At 36.9% G+C, this 13832-nt stretch overlaps 1 protein-coding gene across 1 annotated transcript in view; it reads left to right on the top strand.

Moving 5' to 3' along the window:
* Positions 1–13832, top strand: part of LOC128028945 (neurobeachin-like) — a 235933-nt gene that overhangs the window by 125076 nt on the left and 97025 nt on the right. The window contains exons 36-37 of the mRNA XM_052616324.1: positions 246–412; positions 11511–11635. Of these exons, the coding sequence (XP_052472284.1) occupies positions 246–412; positions 11511–11635 (292 nt within the window). The remainder of the gene's footprint in view (positions 1–245; positions 413–11510; positions 11636–13832) is intronic.

The following is a 13832-nucleotide window of genomic DNA, read 5'->3' as shown; positions in this document are numbered from 1 at the left end:
ACAATGGACCTCACTTTTCATTGTATGGAAAATAAGTCCTTTTTAAATTGTTTTCTTCTGTGTTCTGCATGAGAAAGAATGTAATTCAGGGACTCATGAGGATGAGTAAAGGAATACACTTTTCATTTTTGGATGACCTGTATCTCAGTTCATCAGACTGAGTTGTTGTTTCCAGAATACTGATTCATTGTGATGTTTGCTGTAGTGGTTAATCTTTTCTCTCTATATATCTATATTTCGATCAGACTAACTGTGCACAGTACGCGGCAGACAGAAAAGAAGAGGAGACGATGTGTGATCACCTCATCAGTGCCGCCAAACACCGTGATCATGCGACAGCCAATCAGCTGAAACAGAAGATCCTCAACATCCTCACCAATAAACACGGAGCCTGGGGCTCAGTAGCGCAGAGGTACAGCTGTGTGCATGTGTGGGGGGGTTTCTTCCACTTTTGGCCCTATAGATTTTTCAAAAACAAAGTATTAAAAACACACTTCTTTGTGTGTTTTTGAAAGTGGTGTTTTGTATTCATTAAGGCAGGATTTATTAGATAAAAACAAAGCTTTCAGGAGACATAAAAGTTGCTGTAGTTGTAGAAACACTTGTGTGTGTGTGTGTGTGTGTGTGTGCTTGTAATAGCGTGTATCTTCTCCATAGTCTGTGTACTGTGTCTTTTTAGAGGTGAGTATTATACTATTACCTTTGTGACACAAACACACACAGCCAGGCCTCTGATGTGACTCCTATTTAATGTCATTTTCTTGCTCTCCACCAGGGTCAGTCTACAGGTCAGTAAACTCAATTACCACACCAGGCCACTAAATCCTCAGAGACAGATCACTGGTGGTCAGGCTGTGTGTGTGTGTGTGTGTGTGTGTGTGTCTGGCTCTCCCTCTCAGTCTCACAGTGTAGCACCTGGCAGTTGTTACAGTGGTCTCAAGAGTCCTGTTAAAAAAATACTGACTAGAGTTCCGTTCCCACCGAACACACACAAACAGACCCAATATAAGTCAAGATCTAAGACATAATTCTCTACAAAGTGACGGTTTAAGTAATTTAAATACATATTAAAATACTTTCTTGTTTTAACCCACCTTAATATGCTGAGACTACTATAAGTAAGCTGTCTGTGTTTCAACCGATGGAAAAAACGAATGAAAAAACAAGACGCATCATATTCAAAATAGATAGTTGTAATGATTTTTTAATATGAAAATTTTTCAGCTGGAAGACATTGACAGAATATTCATTAAAATTTAAAGACTATAAGACTATAATGCATATAAAATATTATAGCTGTACTAATATTAGTAGAAAGTCCGTAATCTAAATAGCTGTGGACTTGCTTGCACCTTCAGTTCCATTAATGGAACACATGATGACTGAATTGAGATTCTCTTTTCCACCATTGGCCAACAGCCAGAACATTTGTACACAAACACACACTCTAAGCACAATTGCTGCTTTGCCTTCCAAATTGGCTGGATTTGCAGAAACAGTGGCTGTGGGTTTCTTATTCAGTTTGACAAAAAATCCACTGCAGATGGTTGAATGTACAGTACATGATGGCATCATGTTTACACGCTCCAATAAGAAACATCAGCAAGAACGGTTTCAGTGGAAACAGAGACAATATTTCAGCTGCTTTCACTGATTGTACTTCTGCTATCAGTTTAGACGTATCCAAAGATTCTAGACATCCCATGGTTTTGATTTCGACATGATGTCAGATGCAGAGTCTTACATTATTTGTAAGTCTGCGTTAAAAACGCATTTCCCATGTGCTCACAGTATAAAACAAGACATAACTCACTGCAGTTTGTTCTAACATCAAAGGTTTGCTTGCTTTGTAGCCTTTCATTATTATTATTATATATTTTTTTCTTATTAATATATTTGCTAATCATCATTTATTGGTTATTTTGATCTTTAAAAAAGTTTATTTTCATTTTTCAAGTATTGTTTCATTATTCTGTAAATAATAAATATAATTTTCATGTAATTTACATGTATTAAAACTTAGTTAATTAAAAATGTATTTAGTATTTATTAATATGGCTCATAAATTCTCCATGAAATGATGGTATCATCAAAGGCTGACCCTGTCTGAAACATGTTATGTAACTGCAGCATCCAGTTTCTCAAATGCTGCCTTAAATTCATCACATCACGGTCCTTTGTACCATAATAATAAAGAGCATCTAACACCAACTACACCAAATAATAAAAAGCTTGATACGGCGGTTTGGCTGAAAGTCTCTACCACTATTAAGACTTATTCAAATATTTATGAAAACCACCTGGAAGGCATAACATTTGCATTGAGACAAAAGGTTATTGAGCTGGGGCACATTGTAAATGGTACCACAAAACTTCCAACAAATTCAAATTTAATGGTAACCTGCTGGAGAAGAAAAATGATGCAATATGTTCATGAGCTCAAGGCGGTGTTACAGCTGAGCAGCTTAGTCTTATTCAATGCTACATTAACTTTCCCATTTATGCGGCTTCTGTAAAATAGAAAGCCTGCGGCGTTCTGAAGTGTGTGTGTGTGTGTGTACTTTGCATATGTGTGTTAGCGTGTCCGCCTGAAAATGTATTTGTATTAGTTTGTTTGTGTGTGTCTTTGAGCATGAACGCACCCAGATTGGTTTTCTCCTTTCACTCTCCTTTTACTTTTACTTTACCTGCTACAGCATGGGGATACATGAAAAATGAAAAGTGCGCCATATAATTTTTTTCACGTTTAGGCCTCAGAAAACACAAACGTTCCCATGATGCTTTGATTTTCACCATATTTTTTTTTGTGTGTGTCACAACTGCAGATGTTTATATGTTTTGATAAACACTACCAGAAAAGCAGCTGTGTACATTATTAGATAAATAAATAAATGCTCTTTGTTGTGTAAAATCAAATAATGTATGTGAGGGACGGCGCACTGAAAGATGCAACGCTGCATAGCAATTCCTCTATGGCTGATTGAGCTAAAAGCCAAATAAGCAGATCCGGCCTACGAATCTTCAGTTCGATCATACTTCATGCTTGCCTGATGATGAATGTCCCCTGTATTGAGTCAGCATCAGAAAATCAATACTTCTCAAATTGAAACAGTATAGGGTTGTATCGATCTGGGCTGCTAAATCAGAAAGAGAAGGCTTTGATAGGACGTTGCCAGACAGCTCTGAGCCCAGTAATGACACACTATCAATTTTGGCTTTACACTGATAAATCAAGTCGAAAATTGGATGTCAGGTTTTTTTCTTCAAGCTTTTCACTGTGGGAGTTATTTTCCCTTCCCTCTTCTGTTGACCTCTGACCTCCGTCAGTGAATTATAAAGTTCAGTCTTGTCAAAAGTGAGAAGCGTTGGGATTAATGATGGAAAAGAAATCTATGAAATTGAAAAATCATGAAGCCATTTATTTGCATGTCATTGGCCTGTTATCCGGCTCTCTGAATAAAGCGGATTATAGTCATAATCAATTAACTACATCAGAAATCTTTGATCTTTTCTCCCTGTACTCCTATTTTTAAGTTCATTCCAGTGTAATATAAATTATATTATTTGTTCTCATTAATAGGAAGAATATTAAAATATATGCTATAATATTTAAATATCTAATAATTTAATATCTAATTTTTTTCAATTAGGTTTGTTTGTTTGTTTGTTTGTTTTAATATGGCATTCACAATCCTCCGTAATCATATCCATAATAACTATGCAAATAATTAAAAAATATATATTTATAATTATAATTTCTAATGATCACAATCCTCCATAATCATGTTCATAATAAATTAACAATTATTTATTTAATTAAACACACATATATATATATATATTTATAATTAAACTATATTAATAAATATAAAATTATTTTGAAATCACAGAAGTTACACACTTGCCAATGCACATAATGCAAAAATAAACATTTCAAACTGTTGTATTCTACATTGTACTGACATTACTTCATTATGTCACATCACGTAAGTGTCAGCAAGTTATAAAATTGTTAATTTATTTATTTATTATTTATTTGTCTTAACTTTTGGCGTGCCATTCACATAGTATGAGCACTTGAATAGTATGCTATTAAAAACATGGCCATAGTCTGTTTAAATGCTAATGCTAGCTCTGCAAAACACACTTCCCAAGCATCATGTCACACTGAATAAAGAATATGCCCACCGATTTTCAACCAGCATTTTTTGCCATGCAATGGCGCGTAGCTGACTATGCTTGGTGTCCAATAATACTACTTCCTAGTGTCCATTACCTGGAGTTAAATGTAGCTCTGAACAGTCGCTAATTGCTCTAGAATGGCTGTCTGTAACAAAAATGTAAAGTCCGTGGTCACAGTGGAAGGGCGTCCCGTTGTTGTGTTCATGCCCTTTGTCAACGTCAGCACTATGGCTGACAGCTGATCGAGGACCAGCACACCTGGACCACATCAGACCTTAACTTAATCTGACTTGGGTATTGATTGTCAACGCTTTCTCTTGTATAATTACTTTTTTTTTTTTTTTTTTGCTGTTGACGGGAAGGAGGGAGAAAAGACGGAGAGTAATGGCATGTATTGATTTGTTGGAAGGTGGAGAATGAGGGAGGCACCATTTCCCTTGAATAACGGTGCGCAAGGTCTCTTGTTTGATGGATGGCAGGAGTCCGAAGCTGGATAGTAACTTGGTGATAGCATGGAGCCTTCCAGTTACACACGGCTTGGTTAAGCAGTCTCACTGGGAGTGATTGAAAGGTTATCAATACTAATAACATCAATTGAAGGGAAACATATACAGCCTTTATTGGTTTTAGGCCCCCCAAATTTGGGATCTTCATCTGAATTGCATTGAATTACAGGAAATATGGAGCTAAAAATTAACAATCTGCCATTATTTACTCACCATCATGTCACCACATCAGCCAGGCTCTCATAAGAACCATAAAATAATCATAAAAGTATACAGTATTATTGCATTTAGTTCAAATAATATGAATATAACATACAGTAAAAACATTATGTTATATTATATTATATTATATATTGTATTATATTATATTATGTATTAAATAATAAAAAAAATATTAAAATAGTGTTATTTGAATCCTATAAATCTTCAAAACTTGTCCTTTAGTATTCCACTAGGAGTACTAATGAGAAAATAATGACTGGATTTTCATTTTTTTCAACCTATTTCTTTAAGCTACTTAGGGAAAGCAGGAGAGAAGAGTGAATGTGATTCAAATGATCTTTGACATCTGAAGACTGATGGAGGATCTGTTGAAACGAATCTCAAACACACCCTTACCTGAGTGACCTTCCATTGCCATGTTTCACACTGTGTCCAGTCTTGAAATAAACAAGTCTACTATGCTAGTTTCCACCAAAGTTCCTTTTGTTACAAAACATTTGGTAAAATGAACACCTGTGGCCACCATTTGCAAGTTAGAAACTTTCACAATGACTCTTTCACTCACAAACCCCTCTGATTGTTTTTTGACCTACACAAAGTCACTTCCCCTTGGGCATGCTTAACCTCAGAGCTTGTGCTAATTATCTCTGGCAAGAGAGAGCTGTTGGAACGATCATCAATTTTAACAGAAAAGAGCGCCACTGCTAGAGTTTTCTCACTTGGTTGGCTTCGTCTTTGGTGAGAGATGGACGGTTTGCTGAAACAGGCGAGAAGGGATGTCTGACCTGTACTAGAACTCTGTCTTTCACACAGGCAGCCGCGTCTGTCTTCATCCAATGCAGTGACCTGCTGTGCAGGCCTTGCCAGTCTAAAGCCAAAGGGCTTTTTTTTGTTGATTCATCTACAGTACCTAATGAAGTTTCTATGGGAGCTTGTTTGTGCCACAGAATAAAAAAATTAAAAAGGTAAATGCCAATTCTGATTTTTTTAAACATTTTTTATTGCGAGCTTATATCTAAAAAAAAAAATCACAGAATTGCAAGTTATAAAATTGCAATCGTGAGTTTACAGGAACTGACTTTTTCTCAGAATTCTGTTTATCTTGCAACATCTGAGATGCAATTCCAATGAGGAGTACCGTCTTAAATGTATGATTGTAAAATCATATTAAATGATCTCTATCTTAGGATTTTGGCTGGCAAAACCCAAAGATCAAGTTTTGTTAGTTTTAAGTAGTGCTAATACCCCCAGTTTCAAACAGACAGACGCATAGGGGGTGGAGAGTTGTCTTAACTTCATTGAAAGTGTTGAGTGTGTGTTTATCGTCATGAACATGGGTAATGGCAGCCATAACATCACAGAGCCAATGTGGCACAGAGGAAAGCCAGGCGACCCCCAAAATAGAGCAGTCACTGATTACCTCGATTTTAGTAATTATGCTCCATTTCTGTCCCCAATGGATGCATTTAATGAGAACATAATGGTGCCTTATTGAATTTCCCTACCATTCCCTTTCTCTTATGTGCCACAACAAGAGACTATCTGTTTTGGAGTTAGTTCTAGATAATCAGCATCGGCCTCAATGACCGTGATCATGACTGTATTCTTTTCCAAATCTGAATGGTTTGCCAGTAATTGGCTTTACAAGTCAAATATGCATGGTTTGTTTTATCATTGGACATAATCCTCTTTTTTAATGCCTATCAATATTTTGTGTGCCACAATAAAATATATTTTAATTTAATTTTAATTCATTACAATTAATTGTAATTTTTTTTTTTATTGATTGAAAGCCCTATTTTTTATTGATTGAAAGCCCTATTATATAGATATATGATAAATATCTATGTAAATATATATTACATAGTGAATGTAGCAGTGACCGTGTGGGAAAAGAGACACTAATGCACACTGTCTAAAAAAAACAATTCTGAACCGATTTCAAACCTCGTTCAAACGTGGTTTGGATTAAGATTGGGAGTTCATGTGGCGTTTTGCTGTCTGTATGAACAAGGCCTTATTCACAAAGACTCTGCTCAGAAGACTGAGGCTCTATTAGACCAAAGAGATTCAGAGCTGGTCAAAGATGTGTCTAGACGGAACAGTTGCACCACTGAATCCTCCCACTTAAATTAATCTTTGGAGATGTAGAATGAAGGTCTGCTTGGTTTGACCGCTCAAGCCCTGCAGAGCAGCACGGTAACAGGATAATCCATCTCATGAACCAGCATCCCATATATCCCCACAACACCAGTATAAAAGCCCAATAGATCATACCTGCAGCCAGGCTTTCCAAACAAAAACATAGCTATATATATATTTTAAGATTAAATTGTTCTCCTTTCCTTTATTTCCCATTTTGCCATTTTAGACCGAATCATGGCTGTCATTTTTTATGGCCTTTCACAAACAATACATGCCTTATGGACACAAGGGTCTTAAATCTTGTTCTCTCACTCTCTGAGGGTGTTTTTTATTGTGTGGAAGAGAGACAGGGATACACAGTTTTTTACACCAGTCTTTTGTGATGCATTTAGAAAAAAAAATTACACCCAAAGCAGTAGTAAATAATGACTGGCACTCTGGTTGCCTGATAGTTTTGGTTATCAGTGCAGGGAAATTAGCTTTTAAAATGCAGTTGGAAATCCATTTGGGTGATTGATGGCCGATGTGACTAATAAATTTGAGCCGCTTTCGAGGAGGGCCGGCCCTCCACCATCCTTTATGCCTGTCATCATGAGCTGTGCGATTGGGAAAGTCGAGCGTGTCGGAAGCTAATTCCAGTGACTGATTACCATTCAGAAGAAACGGCTATCAGGATTCACTCTTTAATGTGAAGACCAGCGAGAATAGAGTAATATTTTCCATTCCTTTTTGAGATATAACACAATTAAGTAGCCTAATAGGCACTGCGTTTATTTTCTAATAAAGACTCCTGCACAACAGCACCATTGCAAAATGTGCAAATTGCTCTTTTATATAACAGTTAGTTCTGGTCAAATTTAATTGGCTGAATGGCGTTCTGTAAGCGATAATACAACATAAAAGAGACTTTTAAGCAATTGTTGGGTAGATAAAAATGCATAAGAGTTGATTTGAAGGCGAGTCAATTTTGAAATAATTCACAAATACACTATCAATGCTAATGCAAACAATACCGGACAGAAAACAGTGAACAGAACACAACTTAGGTAGGCTGGCAAATGAAGATAATTAACTAGACACACCTGAACCAAATAAACGGGAGACAGAGCACATGCACATGGGGAAAGATAACACAACACACAGTACAGGGGTGTGATAGACTAAAATAAGTTGTAAAAGAGTACCGTATAGGTTCAAAATGTCCATGTGGCTAGAAGACCTCTCTTTTGAGCTGGACCACCCTGGGTGAGGAAACTCACATCATGGCAATTTTGGCACTGACTAAATCCAGCTCTACATGTTGACCGCAGGGTTTAACGTATCACTGGACCCTCATCCAATCCTGCGGAAACCACCACCAAAGTAAAAGCATATGCTTCAGGGGAAAAAGTGGATGAAGAAATGTAAACGGTGTCATCAAGCACCCTTCGGTTTATCAGTCATTGTAATACTATGTGCTTGTCTAATCCCCTTATTAAGAAGAAAACAAAAATGTTTGGGCTTAAATCCGAATTGCGGTACACGGCCGAAATACCACTGTCAAACCAAATCCAAATAATCATGTGTGCTGTGGGAGGGGAAACTCAGAAATCTTCAAAGTGTACTCGGCACATGGATTTCTCCCGCGGCTGTCCTCTACTCAGCTTTGGATGTTATAATCGTAAATGGTAATCGGCTGGTTGCCTCGGTGGGATTTACATTTTTTCGCCCTCTAATCTTGCATTTACAATGTCATTTACGTGACTTTGACCTCTCCGCCTCTTGACATCTCTGTCTGGCTCTCGAGGTGTAAAACTGACAACAGACAATCCCCCGACAAAACGTTTTGCTTTCCATACCCCGGCGAGTGATGAACTTTTGGCATGCCACTCATGTATGCAAACAGGCTTTGTTTCCTACACACACACACACACACACACACATTCTTGATTGATGTTAAACTGAGAGTGAGCACTCATGTTGCTGTCAGAGCTCGGCTAAGTCCCTTGAGCCTCCTGATTTCTTGACATTTGTAGATACAATATTCACGCAACAAGAAGCAGCTTTTGTGATGTGATCCTGCTGTAACACTTTAATCTGTTTAGACTGCTTCAATATTATGGCAGAGTGGAGAGAGGCCCATTCAATACAATCCATAGCTTGGGGCAAACACCTCCGCAGGATCTGAGGATTTTTTTTTTAATGGAATGGCTCTGCTTTGTGTTAAAGTGAGAATGTTGGCTTCTATTGTTATATACAAGTGAGTGAAATACTATTAATAGTGGGCAAACAAATTTTTTTTTCTTCTTCACAGCTTTTGTGTCTCTCTATTTCTGTGTGTGTGTGTGTGTGTATAATTATTATTAACTCAATTGTTTTTTTAAAGAATTTTCATAATGACTATTTATAGCGACTATAACATTTAAAATATTTAAAAATAAATATTTTTAATCAAACAATTTTTTACATTTAATCAAACTAATCATCCCCTCCGTTTCAGCTATAAAATTCACCATGAAATGGAAATTCTAAATCTAAATTTTAAATGCGTGCTCTTCATTTTTGTTGTATTTTTTTAACCTTGTAGTTTTTAATCAAAATGTCAGAATTTGATCTGATGAAATGGCAAGATTGGAAATATCTATCGCTACTTCCATTATATTGGCATTATATGTACATACTACTCAATACACATTTTCAAACTGGTATGGTTTAGTTATAACGGGAAAAAAAAGCATACAGTATATATTTGGACAAAACTAGAGCAAGTATATGATAGAATTTCTCAATTTGGCTGAATTAGTCCTTTTTCCCCTACAAATTTTGCACAAATCAGTAAATTTTTATACAATATTCCTACAGATAGTTCTTTAACCTTTGTTTGTAAAATAGAAACCTAGACAAATGATTCATGTCATAGTTTTTGATGGAAATTAGTATATGGCTCAAAGTGAATGGTGTATTTCCCCATGAGTAGCTGGTAATGAAGACAAACCACATGTGGAATTTGTTGATTGTCCCATACCATGCTGTCATCTATCCCCCAATTAAACCAATCATCACTCTCTAAATCCTCTTTGGAGTAAATTAGCTGCAGTATCATTCGGTGCTGGAACGCTTTTCCTTTCTGTGCATTTTCCTTTCCCTCTCTCTCTCACTCCGTTTTGATGCCTTTGAAACATCTCCAGCTCGAGCGTGCTTGAAACGAGCTGCACTTAGTAACCTGACGCTGGTCCCTGCCCTTAATGGTTTGCATTAGCTGCAAGCAATAAAATTAGCCCAGGTCCCTGCTAATGTTGGAATAATCATTTACAAAGATGGTTACCACATGCTGTAGCCATTTCCCTCTCATTCCCCTTGCTCCCCTTTTTTCTCAGCCTCTCATTTTTTCCTTTTATATGGCCTTTAATTCGCTGTTATTAATAATGAATAAAAACGCAATTTTCTGCAGCTTGCTCCAGGGCCCTGGGAATCATTTCAATGAATATTTCAGCACGTTATTTTAATCACAGCTGCACATATGCAGAGGGAGGGGGGCCCTGTTTTATTGGCCTGGGGTGTGGCTACGGTGAGACCCCAGCATCATTAAAACCCCTCTTCGGCTGCATAGAGGGTCCTACCTCTGATTTACAAGACTTGTTAAAAAACACAGTAAAAGGAGGCAAGCTGCACCATTGATACTTGTAATTTGATAAAGTGTTTGTTAATGGGTCTTGAATCCCGAGGGGTTCTCGTGCAAACGCATATCTGGGTTTCTGGAGTGTTAATGAACTTCATGAATTAGCTATATTTGACCAGACATCATTTGGTTTTCCCAGTCATGTGTAACCTTTGGTTTGGGTACCCTCCAAACTGCAATTCTCCATAGCATTGTATGTAGAGTATTACGCTGCTATATAAATGTAATGCTTTCTTTGTGTGTGTCTGTGAAAGCACATTTCTCCCATACAAAGGAAAAACAAATTATGCTTTGCTAAACCCTAATTATGTTATTATAAGAAGTCATGATTATAAGATAAAAAGTATTATGAAACACTAAGTCTTAATTTTGGCAAAAATTGAAATTGTGACAAAGACAACTGTGCGAGTAATAATAATGACAAAGTCAGATTTTTATTAGGTAATGAATTTTATTTCATAATTAGGGCTGTTATCGACATTTTGTCTTATAATATACTATAATATCTTTGCATCTTTCTCGTTTTTGTATCATTTAATAATTACACTATTTAATTATTTCCTAATTTCCCCTTTTCATGTAGGAACTTAGTATCTCATAAGTTTACCTTTTTATGAATTCTTATAACCTTGTTGTATTTTTTGTGAAATGTGTAATAATATAAAAATGTGCCAAAGTATGATGTGCCCTGCAATAAGCTGTATTATACTCTGTGCTTAAATTTTTTTCATTTTAGCTTTCCAACTTTTTTTTTTTCTGATTCCTAACAGGAGTTCCTGTCTTTTCCCTTTTTCCAGTCAGCTGCATGACTTCTGGCGTCTGGATTTCTGGGAGGATGACCTCCGGAGGAGGCGGAGATTCATCCGAAACCCTTTTGGCTCCACCCACTTGGACATCACGTGCAAATCGCTGGAGGAATACGGTCAGTAATTCTGCCAACAGCCAATCAAAAATGCTGCTGGACTCTGTCAGTCTAGCTCATTTTCCCAAATTGCGTTCATTTCATACAATGACATCATTGTTCACCAAATGGGATACACATATGTGAATTAGAAAGCCTCCAATCAACTCTTGGACGCAACTAATATTCTCGGAGCTGAGAAAGAGTTAGTTGTCAGCTTTATAGGTTTTATATTTATGAGACTTGTTAATTGAACATGGCAAGAGGGCTTTATGGTAGGTTTTTATTCTCTAATAGCACACATTGTTGAGAGGAAAATTGCGCAGGTTTTTTTTTATTTTTTTTTTATTTTTTATTTTATTTCTGCCTTTTACACTCAAACATTTTTCCTCATTGACCCGTTTAATCCTGCAGCGTTGCCCACCGCATGGCTGACGATTTGGCTCTGTGTCTCACAACAGAGTCTTTAAAGAGAAACGGTTCAATACTATTAACCACTGCGAGCGCTTCTCCTCCAGGAATCAAACTGAAGATACAAGGGGGAGTTCATTAACCGAACACGGGCAAATCCACAATTGAACCTTTGATATTAGCTCATACGTAGAGTCATATGAGAGTGTTATTTGACAGCATGTTTTGATAGAATGCTGCTAACGGCCACCTGGGATGATACTGGGATCATTGCACTTTTAGTGTAATGAAATACATTTTGGAATACATATGTCGTTTTAAAGAGTGTTCTTTGACTTGTGATGCTTTAATATTGTGTCTATCTACATGTCTGGCCTTTTGTGCTCAACTGTTTTGAGGCCGTGTCAGATGGTCTGTGTGTCAGAGCCAGAACACACACATGCACACTCGTACATACACATGCCAGCTGTTCCTTGACCTGCTGGTGGCCCTTGCTCATGTCACAACAGACTTTTTCCCCCCACTAATTCATTTCGCCACCATATCAAATCCACACTGTCTTTTCAAACGTATTACCCAGTATATCTCCTGCATTTCTTCAGAAGCCCACACCACTGCAGTATTCCTCTGCCCCGGCTTCTTTTTCTGCCTGTCCTTGGTAAGTTGTCAGTGCGTCTCTGTGGACCCGCAGTCTAGTGTCTGGGGCCGCTGTGATTGAGAACTTGTTGAGGTCCCCAGGCTTCTACCAGTCCTTAATGAGTGGAATAATGCATAAGATTGTCATGTGAAAGGGATCGCCTGTAGTCAGATGTTGCCCCCACAATGCCATAGAGAGAGCCTGAGAGAGAGTGAGAGCACAGAACAACTTCTCTATATCGGTTTTATAGAAACGGAGGGACTATTTCCTTAACCAGCAGAAGAGTGCTAAGCTTTTGAGCTAAATATAACCTTATAAATGCAATGGACTTAAATAAAAACATAAAAAATAAACGAAACAGGTGAAAAAAATTATGAAGTTTATATTTTTACTAAAAATAAAATATAAAAAAATAAATAAATGATTTCAAAATAAATATAATAATGTTCTTTTTTATTTGATGTTATTCGTTTAGTTCATTGTATTTAAAAGCACTCTTATTTTTTCACTATAATGAAAACTATATGTAACACTGTACATTGCATAGGATATATAAATCATACTTTTCAGAAGCTGTAAAAGTCAGTAGCTGTGTGCTCTGCTGAGCTGGCAGTAGTAGAGGTTTTCAGCTGCTTTTGTGACTGGCGGCCGAGGTAAGTTGAGTTAACGTAGGTGATTTGAATGAATTAACTGTTAAGGGCGCATATAAGTTTCCATTATTTTTGCCAGAAACCAAAGAGATTGAAAAATGCCTGCTCTCAGATGTCAGAACACTGGCAGTTGACAGCAGTCACTGCATATGGGGCTTGTTTTTATTCACATTGACATATTTTCATAGAGCTTGTCTGCATTAGAACATATGCAGCGCTTTAGCAATATTTCACTTTTCTTTTTTTCCTTTTTTTTTGCAAAATGACATGGGTGGACATGATATATGTGTTGTAACGAAAAATGTTGTAACTACTCTAGAAACAACATCATTATATTTGATTCATGGTAATTTAATGTATTTTCTGTGGCTGTAATATGATCTTCAATCACTGAAAATAGAGGAACAGGTAATGGGACCACAAATGGCTGACTATATCAAGATTCAAGATTCAAGTAGACAAGTAGATAAGTAGAGCTGCTAAAATCATCAAAGACTTCACCCACCCCAGTAACCATCTT

The sequence above is a fragment of the Carassius gibelio genome, chromosome A15 (assembly GCF_023724105.1).
Source record: "Carassius gibelio isolate Cgi1373 ecotype wild population from Czech Republic chromosome A15, carGib1.2-hapl.c, whole genome shotgun sequence".
NCBI lineage: Eukaryota > Metazoa > Chordata > Actinopteri > Cypriniformes > Cyprinidae > Carassius > Carassius gibelio.
The sequence above is the reverse complement of the archived record's forward strand: the minus strand, read 5'-3'. Positions and strand labels throughout refer to the sequence as shown.